We start from the raw sequence: 25,526 nt of genomic DNA, 5'->3' as shown, positions 1-25,526 counted from the left end.
TACTGCATTCATCATTTCTAATTGGCCCTTTTTATGGTTTATGTCCTTTTTCATGCTGTTGAGCATCCTTATAATCATTATTTTGAACTATATCTTATAAATTGTTTGCCTTCATTTCATGTAGCTCTTATTTGGAAAATTCTCTTGTGTCTTTTGTTTTGTTTTTAATTTGGAGCCTATTTCTTTGTCTCCCTGTTTTGGCTGCCTCTTTGTTTTTGTTTTTATGTATTATGTGATCTGCTATGACTGCCGGTCTTGGTAGGGCAGCCTTATATAGTAGGTGTCCTTATGTAGTAGGTGTCCTGTGAGACCCAGGGGCACAGTCTCGCAGATCACCTGAGCAGGGTGCTCTAAGAATATCTCTTGTGCGTGTTATATGGACCCGCCTGTTATAATTGATTCTTGATTGCTGTTGGCTTATTTGTGCATGGGATCGACCCTTATGCTGGCTGGCTGTGAGGCTCTCTCTACCCCCAACAGTGTGCAGGCTGCTGTGCAAGTGCTGATCACATGAAGCAGAATTCTCCTCAGCAGAGTTTGGTGCCTGCTGAGATCTCCCTGTGGATATGCTGCTTGTGAGGTTACTGGATTCTGTTCTCTTGTTGTCCGAGGCTCACTACTGGGTGTGTTCATTGTGGGCCTCTTTGGAGCCAATTCTGGTGCAGGATGCTGCCTGTGACTGGCCCTGGGCAACCTATTTGGAGCTGCCAGTGATCCACAGCTTGTGGCTCCCTATGCTGGGCCTTGATGTGTGCAGAAGAGACCAGGTTGTGCACCAAGGCTGACTTTTACCAGCACTGGGCCTGGGGACAGGTCAGCAGAAGTCTCAGCACCAGAGATCCACCTCTGCCTGCAGGCTGCCTGTTAGGCTTAGTCACTGACAGAGCTTCTGGCTGTACTCCTCAGCAGGGTTTAAGCTCACAGGGTGTGGTCAGAGGGATTCCTTCGGGTGAGCTATTGCTTCCCCCAATGCTGATGCCTCAAGGAAAGGAGTGCTCTGCTGAAGAAGGGTGGCTTCTACAGTGTGGGGAATGTCTGAGGGAAGAGATCCTGGCAGCTGACCAACCCCAGACTCTTCACACGGCTCTAGTCTACACAGCCCTCTCTCCACCAGAGACCAAAGTGAGTGGCTGTGAACAAAATTTTGTGTGTTGGCCCTAATTTAAGAATGTGGCTGCAACTCTAGCTGTCTCTCCCTGGTAGAAAGAAACCCCACTGCTTTTCACAACCAGATATTATGTGGGCATGTTTCTTCGTTCTGGTGCTATAGGCTAGGAGCCTGGTTTAGACCCAACACTTCTTAGGTGAACCTCCTTCCCCCAGAGCTGAGATGTCCCTCTGTGGGTGCCTGGCCAGCTCTCTCGTACCTCCGCACTTCCTACCAGTCTCGATGTGGCTTCTTCTGTAAGTCCTTGGTTATAAGGCTTCTCTCTAGCTAGTCTTCAGTTGGTTATTCAGGATGATTTTTCAATAATTTAGTTGTAATTTCAGTTTGGTCCTGGGAGGAGGTTAGTGTAACTTCCACCTAATTCACCACCATCTTGGATCTCCCTGTAGGTAGCTCTTGATATAGTTGAATGTATTTTGTTCTAGTTATTTTCTCCATACTTTTTTCAACCTAGTCTATATTGTATTTCATTCATCTAACAAATATTTATTGAGCTCCTACCTTGCAACAGTCTGTAAGTGCTAAGGATACAACCAGAAACATTTGTGTATTTGTATACTGCTTTTTTCACTTAGTAATTATAAGAATTTTCCTGTGTTCCTAGAGACAATGACCCTTTTATGTTTACATAATATTTAATTATATGGATATACCCTTATTTAATTTACAGTTCTCTTATTTTTTAACATTAAGACTGTTTTCATTTTTTCTCCTATAAATAGTCTTGAATATATGTGAACATAAAATTTTTGTCTTCATTTCAGATTATTTCTTTAGTACAGATAGGTTTCTGGATATGAAATTACCAGGTCAAAAATTATACACACTTTGAAGGTTCTTGCTATAAGACCAGACTGCTTTCCAGGGAGTTCGTATCATTTTATCCATAAGTCTCAGCTATTCTATATATTCTGACCAACTCTATGATTAGGGTTGATTGCTTTTAAAAATCATTGCTGTTTTGATAGGTGATATATGGCATCTAATTATTTTGATGTGCATTTCTTTATTGTTAGTGAATTATATATTTTATGTGTCAGACAAGTATTGTTTCTTCTTTGTAAATGATTATTTCTTTTGTCTATTTATCTGTTGTAGTCAGTATTTGGGGCATTGTTTTGTATGAGCTCTTCATTTTAGACATTAATCCTGAGGTTGTTATCTGTTAATTTTCCCCCCTAGTTCACTACTACTTTTCAATTTTTTAATAGACGTTTTTATTTTTACCTAGACAAATTTTTCGTATTTCTTTTTATGATTTTTTTATTGCTTTTAAATTTAGAAAGTCCTTCTTACTGTGGGTAGATTTAAAAATTATTTTCTTCCTCAGAATTATATGTAATTCTTAACTTATGTTAAGGAGAAAAACAGGAGTGGGGGTGGATGGGGCAGAAGAGAGCAACAGGGAAAAATTGGGACAACTGTAATAGAACAACAATAAAAAAATTTTAAAAAGGAGGAAAACATACTTCTTTATTTTCCAGATCCTAAGCTGATCTTCCAGGCTAGCCTTGCAAATGCTCAAATACTGATTCCCAGCAACCAGGCCAGTGTGAGCAGTATGCTGCTGGAAGGACACACGCTCCTGGCTCTTGCCACCACGATGTATGCACCTGGCGGTGTCAGCCTGGTATGGACAGCACCTTTACCTGTTATAGCAAACTAGGGCTGATTTTAGATTCAGCAGCAGTACCTATGGGTTTCCTAGAAACCAGATGATATTAAAGTATAACCACTTATAAGTATTTCATTGAAGAGTGTAAACCAAGGTGAATTTTAAAATTTTATATCATATTCTCTTAAGTTGAAAGGGAACCTAATGTGTTGTATAGAGATTATTTTTCACTGTTATTTGTTTTCTAATGATCCAGGTTTATTTTCAGGATAGAATTAGAATCTTGTTGTTTTTGGAAGTAAGTGTACCTTAGACCTTTGGCTTAGGAATGATTTTGTACTGTTTGTCCTGTTAAAGAGGTAAAAAAGAAGTCATAATTTTTAGCTACTCATGTAAACTCATTTGAGGGACCCAGTGGAAATTTGCCCATTTCTGCTTTTTTGAAAGTTATAGTGTGCCTAGTTAGAGGAAACTTAAGAACTTTCTTTTAAACATTTAATCTTCAAAAGTTTCTTACTGATGATAGCTTAATACCAGCTCTTTTATATTGTTGCAATCTACATAATTTAGTTACTTAGTCCTCTGTTCTTAATCACTTGTCAGAAATTAGTCATAAAGTAACAGAGCTGAGGAAAAGTGGTGTAGTCTAGTAGTTATTTTTCTTTTAAAATATTTACTATTTAGTACCTAATTCAATATTTAAGTATTTTAAATCTTATAGTAACAGTCTTGTTTCAAACAGCTTTCCCACACACAGTTTGAAAACCACTGATTTGGATTAAATTCCTGATTTTGTAGATGAGGAAACTGAGGCCTGATGGTAAATATCTAGCTGAAGGTCACACAGGTAGTTTGTCTTAGAACCAGAATTATCAGCTTCTGACTCCTTGTCCAGTGCTGTTTTCACTACCATGTATTCTCTCAAACTAACCTTGTTTCACAAGGTTCTTGTGAAAAAAGGACATAAACTTAGAGAAGACAAAAACATGACTTACACCATGTTATCTCTTGTTTAGGTTGTCCAGAATGAAGAAAACGAGAACTGTTTGAAGAAAGTGGATCCCCAGCTACTGAAGATGGCATTAACGCCTTATCCCAAGCTAAAGACTGCTCTCTTCCCACAGTACGCTGCCCCTAGTGTCCTGCCACCTGACATTACACTCTACCACCTGATGCAGGTACAGTATTTATTTCGGTGGCTGGTATTTAGGGATATTGGTCAAGGTTCAGCCAGGAAAACAGAAACTACTCTGGGTCTTTCAAATGGAGAACAATTCAACATAGAGAATTACTTATACAGAGTGACAGAATCAAAAAACCAAACACGTGATGCTGACACAATTCCAAAATTGACAAAGAACAAAGCCATCAACACCTGTAGGGCTGCAAGGACACTCAAAGAAAGTGGTGTTATGAGAACCCAGAAGCCTGAGCCATTTCCAGGAGCTAAACTCAAAGCCAGGCTGCCTGACAGGAGCTGGGAACACAGAGGGTGGGGCTGGAAACTTGGAGGAGATGGCCCAGAAAACAAAGTGGAAAAATTTGTTGGTTTCTCCCCTCTTCCCACCTCCCGTGTTGTCTGTGGTGGCTAACCCTATCTGCTAGCCAAAGGGCAAGTGGGCTTGGGAAATAGCAGTTCTCTGTAGTACAAGGAGAGCAGGGGAAATATGGAATGGTTCCGACCTCACCTGATTGACCTTCATACTTGTCTGCTGCTTTCATCAAAAGCTTCATTCTACCACTGATAATTTCTGTCTCTTCTCAGTGAGTACCATTGCTTATTTAAATCAATGCTTCTTAACCTTTCTAGGACAGGTACCTAAGTATAAGGGAGCTATGAACCCCTCTAACCAGAAAAATTGCACAGATGCATATAATTTTGCTTATATTTCAAAGGAATTCACAGATTCCCTGAAACCTATTCAGGGACCCTCATTTAAAAACACCTTTTTTTGCTCATTTCTCATTTCAAAGGACTTTTGCTTTTTCTTCCTCTGGGTTCACATATTCCCATAATGTCTTTAAAATAAGCTCTATAATCCTCTGAAGATTCAAAATCTCTCTTACTCTAATGTGAAGAATTCTTGGGGTATAGACTTGCTACTCCAGACTGGTCCCCAGGCAGGTGCCGGTCCATGAATTACTGTTGCTGAGATGAAATTAGGATATTTCACCAGAGTATAAATCAGTGTCACTAAGCACACTGTATAGTTCAGCAGGCTTTTTTTTTTTTTAAGTAATAAGAATTTCTTAAGGAAGCAGTAAGTGGATTTACATTTATCACAGGCTTCTTTCTCATCTTGCAGATCTACACTTTGAGTAACAGTGGTATAAACTATATATAAGTGCATTATGTAAAAACAATTGCTCTGCATAAAATAGATGCAATCAGCCTAAAACAGAAGTGGTTTTAGGTTGTTCTTTGTTCTGTTTTCAATTTGGCTCACACCGTTTTTTAGTCCTGTCATCATTACAGAGCAGCAGTTATCCCGCTGCCTGTTGCCATGCTTCAGGCAAAATTCCAGAGGCAAAGGTTTAGCGATAAAGAAAAGGAGTCTTTATATAAAGCTTCACAACCTTGGAATAACAGCTTTCTGCACACCTTAGTCACTTAAGCTTGTCTATTAAGGCTAAACTCTTTTAACACCTGAGTTCTGTCATTCCCCCTGTTAGTTTTTAATTATCTTACTTCTATAGGGTTAGTTTACAAACTAAAACAACATAAGATACAAAAGCTACACAACAGAAGAATGGCAGGCTTCTGTCTCGGAACTCATCACCTAAAGAACATCCAAAGAAGAACAACCTTGCCACTTTTTGCCAGGCCAGCCTGATCCTAGGCTGTGCCCAGAGTTCCTTCTCACCAAAACTGTCCATTGGGAAATGCAGGCAGCTGCAGCACGATCATGCAAGCATCCTCGAGGAGAGCCAGCCCTCTTTTTATCCCAGTCTGGATGCATTCAGCTTCTTAGCCAATTCTGTCCTAGACCACTTACCATTTCCTGCAGCAACCTCTTCCTATAGTTCCTTCCTACTCCTCCCCAGTGATCAGATCTCTGTATTATTATTCCAGGAGAAGTATTCCTTAATAGGCCACAAATTCTCCCTTGACTTAAAATCAAAGCTGCTCTTTATGTAGCTATCCAAACCTTGACTTAATAGTTCTGTTTTCTCCTGTATCCCTCCAACCATGTATTTATAGTCTTTGCTAAACCTTTGGCCTAGAAAATTTTCAAACAGTCACTGCTTCCTGCTCCTATAAATTTTCTGACTGACTTGACCTTAGTCTGCTTTTTCCTTTGTTGTTGATGATTTTTTCATCACATTTCTTTAACTTTTGATCTGATTGTCTTACTCTTTTTCTTTCCTGACGTGCCTTAGTTCACCTTGTCATGTTTACAACTTAAAATTTTCTAGCCTCCTAGTCCTCTTGCCTTTTGGTTCCAAAAGTATTTCTAAAACCCATTTTACATTATCATTATAATTAATGCTGCTTCTACCAAAAGAGGGTGCACTTTGCAGACATAATTTGACATGAAGAGAGTATTTAAAAAGAGCATTGCCAGTTCTATTTTTATTAAGATAGAAAAGTGTCTCATAGATTTTTTTTTAGCCAAGCTCAAAGAATTTATGCCAGAAAGATTTTTAATTGCCCTGGAGAAGGGGAGCAGACTACTCTGAAGTCCTTTCATATAATTTTGTTTACTTATTTTAGCATCCATTAACTTTTTTGTTTCCTTTAAGACAAGGATGTCAAACTCATTTTCACCAGGAGCCATCCCATTGAATATCTGGGAACTCCTTTTCTTGCATTTGCCTTCCAAGGGCCGAATGTAATTTTAGGACTGTGTAAATGTAGCTAGTCCTTAACTAGGGGCAGGGAAGGTGCCTGGCTGGATTCGGTCCGTGGGTCTTGTGTTTTTGCCACCTGTGCTTTAGGAGCCTCAGTGAGAGAGGGCCTCCACCCCCTAGGAGGGAAGGAAGGGTCTCTATTAAGCCATCTCTGAGGCTTGCATGGAAGTTAATAATGAAGAAAAGGTGGTTAGCAAACATTCAGTTAGTCTCAATGTTAGTTTCCTCTTGTGGCATCCCTTTAAAATTTCTCCAATTGGTTCAGTATCTGATTCATTAACTTCTAAATACATTTCACCCTTCTGGAAAAAGGTTATGTGGGCATCATTGATTTCAAGAAAATCTTGTCCTATCAGGTGAATTGGGGCAGATTCGATAAGCAAAAATATATATTGTCCTATAATATTCCCCAGTTTGAAGGGATCAGGTTCTGATTTAAAAACAGGCATTGGTTGATTAGATATTTCTACCATTTGTACAGACGTTTTACTCTGAGGGAAGAGGCAACTTCATTGGGTATGATTATGAACAGATAAAGTAGCCCTAGTATCTACAAGGACCTAAGTAATTTTTCTTCTTTGAATTTCTCCTGTACTATCAGTAAGGAGAAGAAATGCCCTCTCATAGTCCTGGTAGCAGCCCTAGATTTGTTTCTGTTTCTTTTCGCTTTCTAAATCCCATTTCAGTTGTCTATAACCCTTCTTAAGGCGATCTGGTTTTCTACAATAAAAAGTCTCCTCTACAGAAGTTTCCCATCAAATTCTATTTAGTAATTCTGTTGTTTTGCTCCCAGAAACCAATAGGTATACTAATTGGAACAGGTCAGAATAGTCAGGATCACATGTTCTAACAGTTAAATTAAATTTTTTTGTGCCCTGGCCAGTGTGGCTCATTTGGTTGGAGTGTTGTCCCATAAACTGGAAAGTTACAGGTTTGATGCCTGGTCAGGGCACATGCCTAGGTTGCGGGTTCAATCCCTGATCTGGATGCATACAAGAGGCAATCCATTGATCTCTCGCTCTCCCTCCCTCACTGCTCCCCCTCCCTCCCTCTCTCTCTAAAATCAATAAGCATGTCCTCAGGTGAGGATAAAATAAGTAAATAAAATAAATAAATGCCTTTGTGAACCCATCAGGGTTCTGGAGAAAGTCAGGAAAGTCTTTAGGTAGATTCCTTAATTCTGTACCATCGCTGGTTCCCCTCTCCCTGAGACTGGCTTTTCTGGTTTTTCACTGTGCGTGGTCCAAAGGTCAGTAGGGAGCTGTACTGGGGGAGGTGAGAAAAGAAAGAAGAAGGAAAAGAAAAGGAGAATAAGTCCAGACGATGATGTAAAGGGTGCAGGAGCACAGTTGGAGAAGAGGGGAGAATGGGGTGTTGGCATTGAGAGCTTCAGAAACTTCCATGAGTTCAGAGACAGGCTCTGAAAGTTCTTAACTTCTTATAGAAGAGAGAATTTATCTGTGCGCCTCCTGGAAGCTTCTAATTTCCAGTCAAGATAAGCTTCCCATTCATTCAGTTTAATTTTAGAGCCAGCTTTTTCTAATTTTGCATACAAAAAATTTAATTTAGGTATCAAAAGAGTTCCATTTTTGCCATCTTAAGTTGATATCACTTCTAGTTGAATCTTCCCATTTATGTAAGTACTTGCAAGTAAAGGCTTCCTACTTACTATGTATCTGCAGGAGTATTAACGGGGGCTGGGAGCTAGAAGTTGCAGGCCTTGGAGGCACAATTTCCCATGTTAAATTTTAGTTTTATTTTGGGGCCTGTAGAGCCTGAACAGATTTGATTTCTAAGGATGTTGTTGTAGCTGGTTGAAGTGTGCTGCTTATTGGCTGAGCTCCAAAGGGCTCTTAGAATCAATTAACTTTTAACTCCAATTTGACTTTTCCCCTTTTACAGTCATTATTGCCCTTTGATCCTAGCAGACTGTTTGGCTGGCAGTCTGCCAACACACTAGCTATAGGAGGTAAGTCATTATGGGTACTTCTTGCTTTGGAAGCATTTCAGTAGCGTTGATCCGTAGGAGTTGATTTATGTTAAGCCAATCCAGTTTTTCTCACTGCTTTCTATTACATAAAAATAAATAAATAAAGGTGTATTCCAATGAATTGAAAACATACTGTGAGTTAAAAGCCATTGTATTAAGTCACTAGTGCTATACATGTTGGGAAATGTGTACCTGTTTAATTTTTTTTCCCCAAAAAATCCCTTTGTTAGCAATACAGTATTATTAAGGTTAAGAGCATGAATGTTGGCATTAGATAAATCCTGGCTCTGCCATGTAGCAGCTATAGGACCCTGGGCAAGTGGTTGAACCTCTCTTCAATTCCATGTAAAAGAAGCTTAATAACAGTGGCTACCTCACATGTTACACTAAGAATGAAAGGAGACAAGGGCACTTAATAAGCTCTTACAGTTCCTGGCACATGGTCAGCACCAGATAACACACACATTGCCTTCCTCACTAGGCTGTAAAAATTTCTGGGTTGTTTTTTTTTGTGAGTGTGTGTGCCTTTTTTAAAGTATAGTTAACATTCATATGCCCTTCTTAAACTGCTTTTTCTTTTTGTTTTGTTTTGTTTTTTTTGCATTTAGAGTTAGCCTTCAATATCACGTTACCTGTGGTGCCTCCACCAAAACTGTTCTAAAGTTGGCTTCAAATTAGTACTTAGCACATGATATATAACCCACATTTATTGACATACATAAACATGAATTTTCTAATGTGTCAGTTTTATAAATTCAAATTTCAGTATATTGAATTTACCTAGTGTTCAGAGCCCATTGCAGGCCTATACTAGATATTCAACAACTATTTCTTGAGTGCTGAATAAAGTAGTGCTTATTGCATTGTCTAATGAAGACACAGTGAAGTTACTAGACAGTAGACAGAATCCTCTGTCCTGTTCTTAGCATCCAACACCATCACTTAGCCAAGGTCGTGACCTCTGTCTTGGAGACTGAGCACTCTAGTAGGTAGGTAGGTACATGCCAAGGAAACAGGAAATTGAAGGTATGAATGTTCCCTGCCTGGTTTTCAGACATTTAAAACATATTTGAACAAATAAAGCACAAAGTAAATGAAACAATAATACAGATTCATAAAATTGGAGAATTGTATTTAATTAGAATGTTTACTAACTTTTTCATATGATTTACCACTGAAAGGGAATATAAAGAAACTACATGATGACTTCGTTTCTGTGGTAGGTCAGAGAAAAAGAAAATTTTCCCTTTAGGTAGAATTTTCTCTTACGCGCAGTCTCCACACTAGACCCCAATTCCTAAAAAATCAGGGTCTTATTTGAATAAAAACCTTAAGTTTACTCATTTGGCACCTGAAAGTACCATACACTTGACATATATTCGGCAAATATTTAATAAATAAGTAGTTTTATATGGAATTATAAGTTAACAAAATTACTGTGATCTCAGAAACATACAGACAAGGCATGTAATGTGACAACTTTTAATCTCAAAGGTAGTGTACTTTTAAGTAATAGCTTGTAAGATGTCAAGACACCATTGAGGTTTTCGTCTTTTTTTGTAGAAGCCAAGTCACAATATAAAAAATTCTTTGGAATTCCATAGGAGGATAAAACTTTATTTCAGAAACAAGCTTTGAACTTTGAAAATGAGAACACATGCACTGTTTTCCAGAATTGGTTCCTTTAACGGTTCAGAATGTTATCTCTCTTTATTTTTTAAATAGGTAGTAAGTGGTTAAGAGACAAATATTAGGGCTTGACAGGAATGGTTATTTCATATTAACTTCTCACATCTAGATATCTTCTGACTTTAGATTTCTCTAAGAGTAGAAAAGAAAATTTTTTGGCTATTTTCATGGGCATAGAGGAACCTTAAACTGAGTCACTCCACTGGTCTTGGAAAGATGGTACCAACATGTTGATAATAAGGTGCTCTATGCATACAACATCAGGAAACACAGGTAGTGATGACACGAGGAGGTGCAGGAGGGTATTAATATGGAGAAAAAGATGTTCTTCTCAAGGTATTTATTGGAGAATGGTACAGTGGGTTGGCCATGGTAAACAGAGGACACACAAATATGTTAAGCAGAAATTTTATTGCATAATGAGCTGCATGAGTGAATTAAAAAGCATTTTCAGATCTTTGGAAGAGATTTCACAGCTAAAGGGTTGCTGTTATTGTGAAGTTACATATAGAATTAAAGCATCTGAAATTACAACAAGTTCAGTGGGGGAAAACACAATTTATAAATTTTTGTGCAGTTTCTCCAGTACACATTTTTGCATAAATGAGGACTATCTCTCCATATTAAAATAAAACTGTTATATTTTGGCGGTTCAGAGTGACACAATGGTACAAAATAATTACAGCAACCATTTTTCTTTTACCATTGTAGACTTAAGATTTCCATGTGCAAATCTACAATTAATCACGGTGAGGTGCAGAGCATTAATACTGCTTCACTTTCCCTTCAGATGCATCCAGTCATCTCCCACACTTCTCTAGCCCTGACCTGGTGAATAAATATGCTATAGTGGAACGTCTGAATTTTGCTTATTATTTATATCATGGGCGGCCATCATTTGCATTTGGTACTTTTCTGGTCCAAGAGCTAACTAAGAGCAAGACACCCAAACAGCTGTGAGTATGTAAAACATCATTTGTACTGCTTATAAAAAGCATATCATTGTATTTTACATGTGCATTTAAAAAAATGTACTGGAACATGTATACCCGAGTTAACAATGATTATATTTGGATGGTGATTTTTTTTCATTCGTGCATTTCTGTGTACCCCAAGTTTTTCTACATTTAGTGTGTGTTACTTTTGTTAACAGGAAAAAATATAAGTTTATTTTAAAAGATAATAAATATATTTTAAAATCCTATTTTAAAAAAATGATCCAGGAGCTTGCCAGATGTTACCATAAGCCTAAGAGAGAATTCTATGAGTTTTGGATTCTTTATTTAAGATCTTTGGTTTACTTTATTAGTTTGTTTTATTTTTATTTTTATTGTATTTTTTCCATTAGTATTTAATCCCCTTGTTGCCCTCTCCCCCTTGAAATCATTAGTTTGTTTATAATTAACAAAGTAATGGATTTTTTATGGAAAATATTCAAGTAGCTCAGAAGGGTGAAAAGTGAAATGTATTTTCACTGTCATATCCTCATTCTACATAATAAATGAACATGGTTAATTTCTTGTAGGTCTTTCCTCAAAAATTTTCTATGCATGTAAAAGTACACATGAGTCCTTTAAAATGTTTGTGCTTTAAGATGTCAAACTTTAAGTGGCATTCATTTTCTTGGTAGTTTGTGTACATATAATTGACAAGATCACAAGTTGACAATCTTTTGGAAAAGTCACTCCCTGTTCCCTGGATGAAATTTGAAACAGAATAATCTGGACTGTGAGTGAGTGTTTTAGAAGAAGGTAAAATATAAGGAAATGGGGGACTATGGAGCCAAAAGACAGATGAAAGCCCCCAAGAACCTGAGTGAATGTGTGCAAGGGGCGCCAAAAGGAAAGGCGGAAGAAGCCAAAACTCACAGGTGTCTGACACTCCATGTTACCACTGACGTGATTCCATCTGCTTCTCCTGATGAGATGCAGTTTTCATTTGCTGATATGATTTTGCTTCCTTTCTTTATCAGGATCCAGCAAGTAGGCAATGAAGCCTATGTTTTAGGCCTCTCTTCCTTCCACGTGCCTTCAATAGGAGCTGCCTGTGTTTGCTTCTTAGAATTGCTTGGCCTCGACAGCCTCAAGCTCAGAGTTGATATGAAAGTGGCCAATATAATTCTGAACTACCGGTGTACCAACGAAGATGCTCAGTATAGCTTTATCAGAGAGTCTCTAGGTACAGTACCTTTTCTTTCTGTGGCTTGGTTTGTTTGAAGGACCTGGGATGAATAGGTCTAAGGCAGGGGTATCCAACCTTTTGGTGTCTCTGGGCTACACTGGAAGAAGGAGAGTTGTCTTGGACCACACAGTAAATACATTGTGACACATAATCACAAAAAAAAAATCTTAACGTTTTAAGTAAATTTACGATTTTGTGTTGGGCTGCATTCATTGCCATGCTGGGCTGCATGCAGCCTGCAGGCCGCGGGTTAAGGCATTGACTTGTGAGTGGTTGGGGAAGAAACAGTGATCTTCCTGTTTCATCCTTTTCCTGCAGTGTGTTCTTAACTCACTTTCTTGGGTCCTTTAACTGGATACTGAAATGGCCCTGGACCGCACTTTTCAAACAGAAATGCCTAGTTCCTACCTTTTTTCTTGACCAAATTTGTTTGTATTTCTTGTAGCTGAAAAACTTTCTAAACTGGCTGAGGATGAAAGGGCAGCCGTAGAAGAGTTGCTTGTTCTCTTAGAAGAAGGTATATGGAATAATGTTCAACAAGAAGAAATAAAAAGGTTTGTGAGTTGCAATCCCAACCTTTTTTCCAGCGATCTTTATTGTTCCCGTGTTTGCCTAGTCTTTCCTCCAGCATCTCAGAGTTTTTCACCAATCCCTCTAGGCTTTATCTTCTTACTCATCCAGCATATAGCAGATTCTTAGTAAATGGAGAATGGGGGTTTCTTTCTTTCTTTTTTTTTTTAATTTTTTTTGATAATGGGTTTTAAGTGCATCTTACCATCAGTAAAAGGAAGGTGAAGGTAATGATTCCCTCTTAAGAGATGGAATTTCAAAGAGTTGGAGAGGAGCCTTCTGTCCTCCACTGCCCTATTGGTCAGGGAAGTCTGTTAAGTGTTACATGTTGAAATCATTTCAGAAGCTAAGAAGCTGAAGGATATCAGAAAATTTAACTCGGATATCCTTAATTTTTTCTTGCTAATATGTCAGTTGATAATGGAAGTTGAGGTGAGCATCTATCCACAGAAGCCCCTCTCCTGATATAGAGTACAGCAAAAGTAGGTTTACAGTTGTGAATACGTGAAACAGAGTTTATTCTTGTATTTATTAATTATTGTACTATTTTTTCACACAACCAACTTGTAAACCTACTTGTGCCCTGCTCTGTACTTTCTCACTATCTTTCTTCTGTGCTATCCCACTGGGGCTGACCCAGCCATGCCAGACCATGAGAACACACCATTCTTCTGTAACTCCTGTCGCTTTGACTCTGCTTTTAACAGCTTCCTGCTTTTAGCAGGAACAGGTACCCTCCCCTTAATGAGGAAGTCCAGGCACCTGTCAGGGCTCCAGTTTTCTAAAGTGAATCATGAAAGATCATTAAGCACTCAGAAGATTTCGAGTGACTATTTTGTCACTTCTCCTAAAGATTGTGCATAGCTAATTTGACAGATATTTGGTTGATGAAGGGAATGAATTCTACCAGCATGCTAAGAAAGCTATTGTGTGTTATAGGTAGGAGTCCTTTTTTTGTTTTTTCGAAGCAGTCTAGTAAATATTTAGTATTTGTTGAAAAGCTTTTTAGAGAATATACTGTGGTTAAATTGATTTAATTTTTACTGATTTTCAGTTTAAAACTAAAGCAATATTTTAACGAATTTTTTTCTCTACCTCCCCACCCCCAATTACAGGTTATCCAACGAATCTAGCAGCCATTGGACATTAGTGGTACAGTTCTGCAGGCTCCACAATGTGAAACTAAGCACAGCTTACCTTAGAGAATGTGCCAGAGCAAATGATTGGTTACAGTTCATTATTCACAGCCAGCTCCATAATTACCACCCTGAGGAGGTAAGCCACTGATTACAAGTTATTCAAGAAGAGGATATTGAAACACTTCTTAGAATAAAAATAGTGTTCTTTCTGTTGTGAACACATACATTTTTGTTTGATATGATACTGTTGTTTTTACTAAAATTTCAGTGGGTTGGCATCAGACAAAGGACAGTCATTAGTACTAAAGAGATGAAGGAACAGTTTTGTAATTCCAGATTGCAAATGGAAATTCAGTCAGAAGCAACAGACAACTTTGTAAAATTATATGGTCACCTCTGACACAATTGAGGTTGGAAAAGAACAATTTTGCCTATTTTTTTCTAACATTTTCAGCTCCAGCTGAAATTGAAAGTTGGTTATCTGCCTCGTGCACTCTTAGTGGGATTGCAGACTGGTGCAGCTACTATGGAAAACAGTTTGGAGGTTACTCAAAAAATTACAAATAGAACTACCTTATGAACCAGCAATTCCACTTCTGGATATTTATCTGAAGAAATCCCAAACACTAATTCAGAAAGATATGTGCACCCCTCTGTTCATTGCAGCATTATTTACAATAGCCAAGATATGGAAGCAACCTAAGTACCCATCAATAGACAGTTGGGCCCTGGATGGTGTAGCCCAGTGGATTGAGTGTGGGCCTGCAAACCAAAGGGTTGCTGGTTCGGTTCCCAGTCAGGGCACATGCCTGGGTTGCAGGCCAGGTCCCTGGTGGGGAGCGTGCTAGAGGCAACCACACATTGATATTTCTCTCCCTTTCCTCCTCCCTCCCTTCCCCTCTCTCTTAAAAAAAATAAAATAAAATAGACAATTGGGTAAAGAAGATGTAGCACATATATGCAATGGATATTACTCAGCCATAAAAAAGAATGAAATCTTACCATTTTAGACAACATGGATGGACAGAGAGGGTATTATACTATGTAAAATAAGTCTGACAGAGAAAGACAAATACCATATGATTTCATTTATATGTGAATCTAAAGAACAAAAGAAATAAAAACAAAAAGACTCATAGAACAAACTAAGGGTTGCCAGAGGGAAGGTGAAGGGATTAAGAAGTACGAATTGGCAGTTATAAAACAGTCATGGGGATGTAAAGTACAGCATAGGGACTATGGTCAGTAATATTGTAGTAACTGTGTATGGTGCCAGGTGGGTATTAGACTTATTGAGGGGATCACTTTGTAAATTATATAAATGTCTAACCATTATGCTGTATACCTGAAACTAATATAAAATAATACTGAATGTCAACTATAATTGAAAGATAAAGGCCAACCATGTTTCCCTGGGTGCCATTGTCTGAACATTTCGTCCTTCTTGGCGGTGGCTGCCTTGCTTTCTGGTAGAGGTGTGGAGTGGGTGGCCGCGGCCTCTGGAGTGGGATGAACTGCGCTTTTGGGGGAGGCAGCAGAACCGAGCGGGAGCCATGGCCAGTACAGTGGTAGCAGGTGGACTGACCATTGCTGCTGCAGGATTTGCAGGCCGTTATGCTTTGCAAGCCTTGAAGCATATGGAGCCTCAAGTCAAACAAGTTTTTCAAAATCTACCAAAATCTGCCTTCAGTGGTGGCTATTACAGAGGTGGGTTTGAACCCAAAATGACAAAACGGGAAGCAGCATTAACACTAGGTGTAAGCCCTACTGCCAATAAAGGAAAGATAAGAGATGCTCATCGACGAATTATGCTGTTAAATCACCCAGACAAGGGAGGATCTCTTATATAGCAGCCAAAATCAATGAAGCTAAAGATTTACTAGAAGATCAAGCTAAAAAGTGAAGTAAATGTATGATGAATTTTAAAGTTCTTGTCAGTTATGTGTACAAGTACCAGCTTTTTATAAAATGTCCCAAAGCCACAAATTTTAGAAATGATTTAGCACAAATTAAGTCAAACCCTTTTATCAGTTTGTTTAAATTTGAGGATTTTGTCAGATTAAAGAAGTTACAGATTACTGCTCAGTAATTATGGGTAAATACATACCATTTGAATAGAAATATTTTTCATTAATCATTTAGCAAGTAATTTAATACTTACTCAAGGCAAAGTGAACATGAAGGTCCCTGCTCTCAAGGAAGTCCAATCTAATGGGAGACTGATAATCTAGTAATTAAAATTCAATGTGATAAATACTATGATGGAAATTAGCAGAGGTTACAGGAGACTCATCTCATTGGGAAGAAAGGTTGTCAAGGTACAGAGAGCTGGCTCAGTGGCTTGGAATTGTGAATTTAAAAATTTAGCCACAATTTGACCTAAAAACAATTCATGTAGGTATGTGTATGTCACTGACAGGATTCAGATTTCATACATTAAAAACTTGATTAAAAAAGAAAAAAAAAAGAAAGATAAAAAAGGAGTAAAAATAAACTTGCCCTAACCAGTGTGGTTCAGTTGGTTGGGCATCATTCTGCAAAGTGAAAGGTCACCAGTTTGATTCCCAGTCAGGGCACCTGCCTGGGTTGTGGGTTCCGTTCCTGGTCAAGGTGCATGTGAGAGGCAACTGATTGATTTCTCTCTCACGTCAATGTTTTCTCTCCATATCTTTCTTCCTCTCTTCCCCTCTCTCTAAAAATAAATAAAATCTTTAAAAATAAAAAATAAACTTGGTTGTCTGTTTTAATCATCTAATATGTTTTCCAGGTGAAATCTCTTCTCCAGTACTTTAGCCCTGTCTTTCAAGACCACTTAAGGCTGGCTTTTGAGAACTTGCCCCCAGTGTCCAACTCCAGCATGGACAGTGACCAAGTCTGCAACAAGTGCCCCCAGGAACTCCAGAGACACAAAGAAGAGATAATTGATTTCTTTGAAATTTTGTTCCGGTGCTCAAAGGAGCCAAACTCCTGGTGCTGGCTTCTGGCTGAAGCAGTGAAACAACAGGCCCCAATTCTTAGTGTCCTAGCCTCATGTCTCCAGGTGAGGATCATGAGAAGCCTCAATTAAAGATTCAGAGAACAATAGAAAAAGTGGGGAGGGTTAGGGAGGCTGATGATCAGGGAGCATGGGGGGAATGATGATATTGAGGCTCTAGCATGTGTTTCCAAGGTCACTGTAATATTTTATGCTTCTCCAACTTAGGTCCCAGGCCATCTAGTGCACTTTCTTGTGATCAGAGCCTTGGTTCCTGGTTGGCAGTCATAGAGAAGGATGCCTTGGTGGACTGACCACCACAGCCTTTGAGCCAGGAAGAAGGATAATCTACACCAGGGGTGTCAAACTCATTTTCACAGGGGCCACATCAGCCTTGCAGTTGCCTTTAAAGGGCCGAATGTAATTTTAGGACTGTATAAATGTAACTACTTAACTAGGGGCAAGGAGCTGGGCACTGCCGCCAGGTAGAAACAAGGTGCTGGCTGGGCCGGATAAAAGAAGGTTTGGCCCGCGGGCCTTGTGTTTGCCGTCTATAGTCTAGACAGTCCCTTAGTCAGCAGTTCTGTGGTGGGCAGTTGTGTTTTCTTATATTTAGCACTTCCCTGACTTTCACACATATCCTGTCAGTCCTTTTAACCTGCCATACTACACCCCGAGTCTACAGAATGGTTTATAAAAGTCCCTTAGTTGTTCATTCAGGTTTGTTTCATGTTTGGAGGCTTTTCAAGCCTTATTAACAAATTTACTGAGGTAGCTTATTCTGAACAGGAAATAGCCATCCATAGTTGTCACATTGCCATAGACTTCCTCTATCAAGTAATTCAAACCCAGCTGTTATTTTATTTTGAAAAGTTCTTATCCCATGGTAGGATGCCAGTAGTATTCCTTGTCTCTGTGTTTGGATCATCACTTCTGTGGAGGACAGTGTTGCAGCTGAAGCAATGGGACACATTCAAGGCTCCGTGGAGGGTCATACCTGGGATCTCGAGGACCTCTCAGTCATCTGGAGGACATTATTAAGAAGGCAGAAGAGCAAAACTCTCATCAGAGGTTTCCAGCTTTTCTTTAAGGTAGTGATAGTCACTTCATTTCTTTTGTGAGTTTAAAAGGTTTACTTTAGCCCTGGCTGGGTAGTTCAGCTGATTAGAGCATTGTCTTGATATACTAAGGTTGTGGGTTTGATCCCCAGTCAGGGCACATATGAGAATTAACCAATGAATGAGTGCATAAATAAGTGGAACAACAAAAATCAATGCTTTCTCTCTTTCTCTCTCCCTCCTTTCTCTTTCTTTCTAAACTCCATCAATAAATTTTTTTTAAAAGGGTTACTTTAGAATATCCCATTCTGACTTTTTCAGTTATTCCTATTCCTGGGTTTATTTTTTAGCCAACAACAAATAATGATAATAACTACCATTTGTTTAACAATGTGCTTTGTATACATTATTTTAGCTAATTCTCCCAATAGTCCTATACAAAGATAATATGTATGAGGATATTATGAAGAGGTCTTATTCTCATCTTACAGAGTAATAAACCAAGGCTTACAGAAGCCTTGAAGGGTTAAGTGACATGCCCAGGGTCTCAAAGTATTTTAGTAAGCGGTGCACTTACATCTCAGATCCACACTTTCTGATTCCCAAACTCCTGTCCTCTGACTGAAAATTTCACAATGACATGATGGAACTGTGTGGATTGATGCCATAGGGAGCAGTAGGTTGGCAGGTCAGTAAAGCCCATTATCCAGGAGTGTACATAGAGGTTTTCTAGCACCATCTAGTGGAACATGTTTGCTCATGTGTAGTGGACCAAGTTAGAACAGACAGAAAATGGACTGTTGAGTAGATATACCTGGACAGAGTATCTTTTTCCAAAAGGAAAAAGAAGTATAAACTTAACTTCCTTTCTTTTTAACACACATGCTTCTAATTTTAACCTTCTCTTATATTGGCATTTTTCATGAGAAAATAATATTAAGTTCAGAATTTTTACATTTCATTCAAACTCTTCTTCAAAGGATTCCCCATTACTATTGATGATGGAAATGTATGAACTCTGTATGTTCTTCAAGAATTATAAGGAAGCCCAAGCTAAACTACTGGAGTTCCAGAAGACCCTTGAAACTGTAAGTTAGAATTATGTGCTCTTTCTCGCTGATTTGAACTTCCTTAGAGTGACCTGTTGTCTGCTAGTAGTCAGGAAGTGGCAGCAGATAAATAGCTGCTGTGTGGCATGATTCAAACTAAGTTATGTGTACTGTTCCAGGGATGGGGAGGCAGGGCAGGAGTTGCAGTGGCTCTGCTTATAGCACCTCGGTTGCCAGAGATGACAGAGGTTCCATCTAATGTGCTACAACTCTGGTCAGTATCCTGATGCTGCAGCCAAGCTCAGTGGGAAAGGAGTTAATGGTATTTACTATGGATGCTGGAGAGGAGTATGGTGATGCATGAGCCACATTCTACCAATTCAAGATAGCTCCAGCAGCATTGAGTGTGAATGGTGGTTGTTTGTTTGTTTGTTTGTTTGTTTTTAAATCAATACTTCTAGTGGTCCCTGTCCAAATGATGCTGAGCCTTGTGACTTTACTTATCAGAAGTTTGTTTCAGGCCTATTTATCACATGGTGCTTCAATAATTAACCCTCGGGGGTTAATTCCTTTGAGGGGGATTTATGAGAAAGGAACAGAACTATGCCTTAGTTTTACCTGGGGTTTTGGCACTTTTGCCTTGTCTATCACAAAAGAGCTCTATGATAAATGAGACAAAACAACTTACTGATTCTACCCAACAAATATATCACAGTGGAATCTCAATATGGCTTTGCCCTCAATCACATTAGTCTTAACTGTAATGAAGACTAGATTATTATTTATTATTCGAAAATACAAAATCAGTTATTCAAATATTCCTGAGGTTTCTAAATCACAGAAAATAAGGGCATTGATTTCCTTGGTCTATCACTCTATGGCTGGGGCCCTAATAGGTGTCATTTTTATTTTTTAGTATTACTTTTTATTGTGGTCAAATACATATAACATTTACCATCTTAGCCATTTTAAGCGTACAGTTCAATGGTATTAAATACATTCACAATACTGTGCAACCATCACCACCATCCATCTTCGTAGTAACTCTTTTCATCTTGTAAAACTGAAACTGTACTAATTAAACAATAACTCATTCCCCCCTATCTCTAACTCCTGGCAACCATTATTCTGCTTTCTGTCTTTATGATTTTGGCTACTCTAAATACCTCATATAAGTAGAATCATACAGTAGTTGTCTTTTTGTGACTGACTTATTTCACTAAGGATAATGTCTTCAGAGTTCATCTATGTTGTAGCATATGCCAGGATTTCCTTCCTTTTTAATGCTGAATAATGTTGCATTGCATGTATATACAGCATTTTGCTGGTCCATTCATCCATCGATGGACATTTGGGTTGCTTCCACATTGCCACTTTTGTGAATAACGCTGTAATGACATGGTGTACAATTAGTTTTTCGAGATCCTGCTTTCAGTTCTTCTGGGCATCTACTCAGAAGTGGAATTGATGGATGATATGATAATTATATTTTTAATATTTTGAGGAACCACCATACTATTTTCCACAGTGACTATATATATTCCCACCAATAGTGCAGAAGGGTTCCGACTTATCTACATTCTCACCAATACTTGGTTTCTGGTTTGTTTGTTGGTAGTAATCATACTAATGAGTGTGAGATTGTATCTCATTGTAGTTTTGATTTGCATTTCCTTAATGATTAGTGATGTTGAGCATCTTTTCATATGCTTATTGACCATTTGAATATCTTCTTTGGAGAAATGTCTATTCAAGTCCTTTACCCATTTTTGAATTGGGTTGTTTGTTTTTTCTGTTGTTGAGTTTTAGGCATTCTCTCATAGTCTAGCTATTAATCCCATACCAGATACATAATTTGCAAATATTTTTTCCCATTGTGTGAGTTGCCTTTTTATTCTTTTGATAGTGTCTCTTATACACAAAATTATTAAATTTTCATGAAGTCCAATTTGTATATTTTTCTTTTGTTATCTGTACCTTTGGTGTCATTTTTAAGAAATCATTGCCAAATCCACTGTTGTAAAGCTTTTATCCTATGTTTTCTTTTAATTGTATTGTTTTATTTTTTAAATAATTTTTAAAAGGTTTTATTATTTATTTTTAGAGAGGAGGAAGGAAGGGAGGGAGGAAGAGAGGGAGGGAAACATCAATGTGTGGTTGCCTCTCACATGGCCCCCACTGGGGACCTGACCTGCAACCCAGGCATGTGCCCTGACTGGGAATCGAACTGGCAACCCTTTGGTTAGCAGCCTGTGCTCAATCCACTGAGCTACACCAGCCAGGGCTAATCGTATTGTTTTAGATCTCAGATTTAGATATTTTGTCCATTTAGAGTTTATTTTTGTATATTTTGTTAGGTAAGCGTCCAACTTTATTTTTTGCATGTGGATATTGTTTTTCCAGCACCATTTGTTGAAAAGAATGTACTTTCCTTATTGAACTATTTTGGCACCCATGTCAAAAATCATTTGATCATATGTGCAAGGATTTATTTCTGGGCTTTCTATTGTATTCCACTGGTCTACATGTCTATTTTTATTTCAGTACCACACAATTTTGATTACTGTAGCTTTGTAGTAAGTTTTAGTAAATAAGTGTGAGTTTTGTTCTTTTCCAAGATTGTTTTGGTTCTTTGGGGTCCCTTGAAATTCTATATGATAGAATGGGTTTTTCTATTTCTGTGAAAACATTGGGATTTTAATAGGGATTGTTCTGAATCTCTATTGTTTTGGATAATATTGGCATTTAGACATTATTATCCAATCTAGGAACATGGGATTTCATTTTTTTATGTCTTTAATCTGTAAATATTAAAATGACAACAAACCCACAACTGTCAACACTAAATCTAAAAAATAAAAACAAAAACAAACTGAGAAAACAACCAAAACAGGAACACAGTCATAGGTATGGGGATCATTTGGAGGGTTATCAGCTGGGAGAGGGAAGGGGGAGAAAGGGGAAAATGGTGCAAGGATCAAGAAGCATAGTTGGTAGAAATAAAATAGATGGGGAGTTGTTAAGAATGATATAGGAGAAGGAGATGCCAAAGAACTTACACAAATGACCCATGAACACGAATTAAGAATGGGGATTGCTGGAGGGAAGGGGGATCCTGGGTGGAGGGGGGCAAAGGGAAACAAAAGTGGGACAACTGTAACAGCATAATCAGTAAAATATACTTTAAAAAGATTTTATGCATTTATTTTTAGAGAGAGGGGAAGGGGGAGGGAGAGGGGAAGTGAAAGAGAAACATCGATGTGTGAGAGAAATATCAATCAATTGCCTCTCGCATGCCCCCCATGGGGGACCTGGCCTGCAACCTGGGCACATAATCTGACCTGTAGAACTGGTGACCTTGTGCTTTGTGGGGTATCTCCTAAACCCCTGAGCCACACCAGTCAGGGCCTCCCTCACTTTTGAAGAACAGTTTTGCTGGATGTAGGGTTCTTGATTGACAGGTTTTTTTCCCTTTGAACAGCTAAATGTGTTCGCCCATTGTCTTCTGGCCTCTAAATTGTCTGGGGAAATCTGATAATCTTATTGAGGATCCATTATATGTGATTAGTCATTTCTGATTTCTTTCAAGATTCTGTCTTTGTCTTTTGAAAGTTTGAGTATAATGTATCTCGGTGGGTGTCTTTGAGTTCATCTTAAACAGGATTTATTAAACTTCTCAAATGTTTATATTCATGTCTTTCATCAAATTTGGGAAGTTTTCAGCCATTATTTCATCAAATATTTTCTCTACCCTTTTCTCGCTTCTTCTGTGACTCCCATAATATATATTTGGTCCTCTTGATGATATCCCATGTGCCCTTAGTTTCTCTTTATTTTTTCTCTTCCTTTGACTCAATAATTTCCATCATCCTATCTTAAGTTAGCCATTTTTAATTCTGCCTGCCAAAATCTGCCTTTGAATTCCTCTAGTAAATTTTTCATTTTAGTTATTGTACTTTTAGCCCCAGAATTTCTTTTTTGTTTCTTTGTAGGTTTTCTCTTTATTGATATTTTCATTTTGTTCACAAATAATTTTCTTGGCTTTTTCCAAATCTTCCTTAGTTCTTTGAGCATCTTTAAAATATTTGTTTTGAAGTTTTATATACTATATGTGCCATAAGGTCCTTTTTGGAGACAATTTCTGTTGATTGATTTATTTTTTTTTCCTTTTGAATGGGCTATACTTTCCTATTCCTTTTCTCTCTCTCTTAAAAATATACTTTCTTTTGTTTTAAGATTTTATTTATTTATTTTTAGAGAGAGAGGAAGAGAGAGAGAGAAACATCAATGTGTGGTTGCCTCTCAAGCTCCCCCTACTGGGTACCTGACCCACAACCCAGGCATGTGCCCTGACTAGGAATTGAACTGGCAACCTTTTGGTTCGCAGGCTGGCACTCAATCCACCGAGCCACACCAACCAGGGCTGTCTTAGTTTTTAATGTTGGGTTCTGAAAGGAGAAAAAACAAAGAGTGAAGGGGGAAGAAAAAGGGTACCAGCCCTTTAAATCCCTTGGAAGTCATTTAAGCTGGAGGGGGTGGGGCTCACAGCAGTTGGCGAGGTGAAACAAAAATGGCTGCTCACCTCTTTGCACCTTTGTGATTAGAAGCAGCAATCAGCGATCAGAGTACAGATCTGTATTTGGAAGACTGGGTCTTCTCCTACACCCCATCCACACATTCCTACAAGCTGTGTGCAACTGCTTCAAGAACAGATGTACAGCTGCTAACCAAGTGACTGGGGTTGAGGAATGGGTAGGTGCTACTATGCTAAGGACTGAAATTGACCATAATTATTGCAGTTTATCTCCCAAGTCTTCTACTGTAAGTTGCAAGTCACAACAGACTCCAGAGTTTGAAAATAGTTGCATTGGACAGATTCTGCCAGTGTAATCGTTATATAGATGTGGAAAGGGATTCCCTATGCTTTCTATTCTGCCATCTTCCCCCCTCCCCATTTTTAAGGAATTACTTGTTAGAGCAGTTTTAGTTCACAACAAAATTGATAGGCAATCACAAAATTTGTTTTGTACCCCCATTATCAGTATCACTAACCAGAATGGTCCATTTGTTACCAAGATGAACCTCCATTTGACACATCATAATCACCCAGAGTCCATAGCGATTCACTCTTGGTGTTGTGCATTCTTTGGGTATACATTTGGACAAGTGTATAATGACATGTCTCCATCATTATACTATCATATGGAGTATTTTTAATACCCTAGAAATCCTGTGTGTTCCACCTATTCATCTCTCCTTGTCCCCAACCCCTGGCAACCACTGATATTTTTACTGTCTCCATAGTTTTGCCTTTAACAGAATGTGCTATAATTGGAATCATATAAATTGTAGACTTTTCAAATTGGCTTCTTTCTCTTAGTCATATACACTTAAGTTTTCTCCATGTCTTTCTTTTTAATGATAAATAATGTTACACTTTCTGGATGTACCACAGCCTATCTATTCACCTACTGAAAGACATCCAGGTTGCTTCCAAGTTTTCACAAACATGCAGGATTTTGTGTAGACATAAGTTTTCAACTCCTTTGGGTAAATACAAAGGAGCATGATTGCTGGATCATATGGTATAAGAGTTGGTTTTGTTTCATAAGAAGCCACCAAACTGTCTTCCAAAGAGGCTGTACAATTTTGCATTTCCATCTGCAATTAATGAGACTTCCTGCATCTCCTTGTTCTTGCCAGCCTTGGATATCGATGGTGTTCCAGATTTGGCCATTCTAATAGGTATGCTGTGATATATCATTGTTGTTTTGTTTTGTTTTTGTTTTTTATCCTCACCTGAGGACATTTCTCCATTGACTTTAGACAGAGAGGAAGGGAGAGAGAGAAACACTGATTGCCTCCCATATGCACCCAGACTGGGGATCATAGGTACCCAGACCTTTGATCAAACCTGCAACCTAGGCATGTGCCCTGACTAGGAATCAAATCTGTAGCCTTTCAGTTGGGGGACAGTGCTCCAACCAACTGAGCCACACCAGCTAGGGGTCTTGCTGTTTTAATATGCATTACCCTGAGAATGCATGATGTTGAGCATCTTTTCATATGCTTATTTGCCTTCTGGATATTTTCTTTGGTGAGGTACCTATTAAGGTCTTTGACCCATGTTTTAATAGGGTTTTTTGTTTTCATATTGTTTAAAGAGTTCTTTACATATTTTGGATAAGAGTCCTTTTTCAGATATGTCTTTTGCAATATTTTCTGCCAGTCTGTGGATTGT

At 38.4% G+C, this 25,526-nt stretch overlaps 1 protein-coding gene and 1 pseudogene across 4 annotated transcripts in view; both read left to right on the top strand.

The window, feature by feature from the left end:
• SPG11 (SPG11 vesicle trafficking associated, spatacsin) overlaps window positions 1-25,526 on the top strand; it is a 102,406-nt gene that overhangs the window by 58,398 nt on the left and 18,482 nt on the right. For all 4 annotated transcript variants that reach the window (XM_045822682.1, XM_045822686.1, XM_045822684.1 and 1 more), the window contains 10 exons: window positions 2,653-2,798; window positions 3,800-3,961; window positions 8,538-8,604; window positions 11,105-11,270; window positions 12,287-12,492; window positions 12,941-13,049; window positions 14,181-14,340; window positions 16,972-17,244; window positions 18,069-18,269; window positions 19,217-19,324. In XM_045822682.1, coding sequence (XP_045678638.1) covers window positions 2,653-2,798; window positions 3,800-3,961; window positions 8,538-8,604; window positions 11,105-11,270; window positions 12,287-12,492; window positions 12,941-13,049; window positions 14,181-14,340; window positions 16,972-17,244; window positions 18,069-18,269; window positions 19,217-19,324 — 1,598 coding nt within the window. The remainder of the gene's footprint in view (window positions 1-2,652; window positions 2,799-3,799; window positions 3,962-8,537; window positions 8,605-11,104; window positions 11,271-12,286; window positions 12,493-12,940; window positions 13,050-14,180; window positions 14,341-16,971; window positions 17,245-18,068; window positions 18,270-19,216; window positions 19,325-25,526) is intronic.
• LOC123808203 lies at window positions 15,748-16,107 on the top strand (annotated as a pseudogene).

The sequence above is a fragment of the Phyllostomus hastatus genome, unplaced genomic scaffold (assembly GCF_019186645.2).
Source record: "Phyllostomus hastatus isolate PE091 unplaced genomic scaffold, TTU_PhHast_1.1 phas_scaffold_501, whole genome shotgun sequence".
Classification (NCBI taxonomy): domain Eukaryota; kingdom Metazoa; phylum Chordata; class Mammalia; order Chiroptera; family Phyllostomidae; genus Phyllostomus; species Phyllostomus hastatus.
The sequence above is the reverse complement of the archived record's forward strand: the minus strand, read 5'-3'. Positions and strand labels throughout refer to the sequence as shown.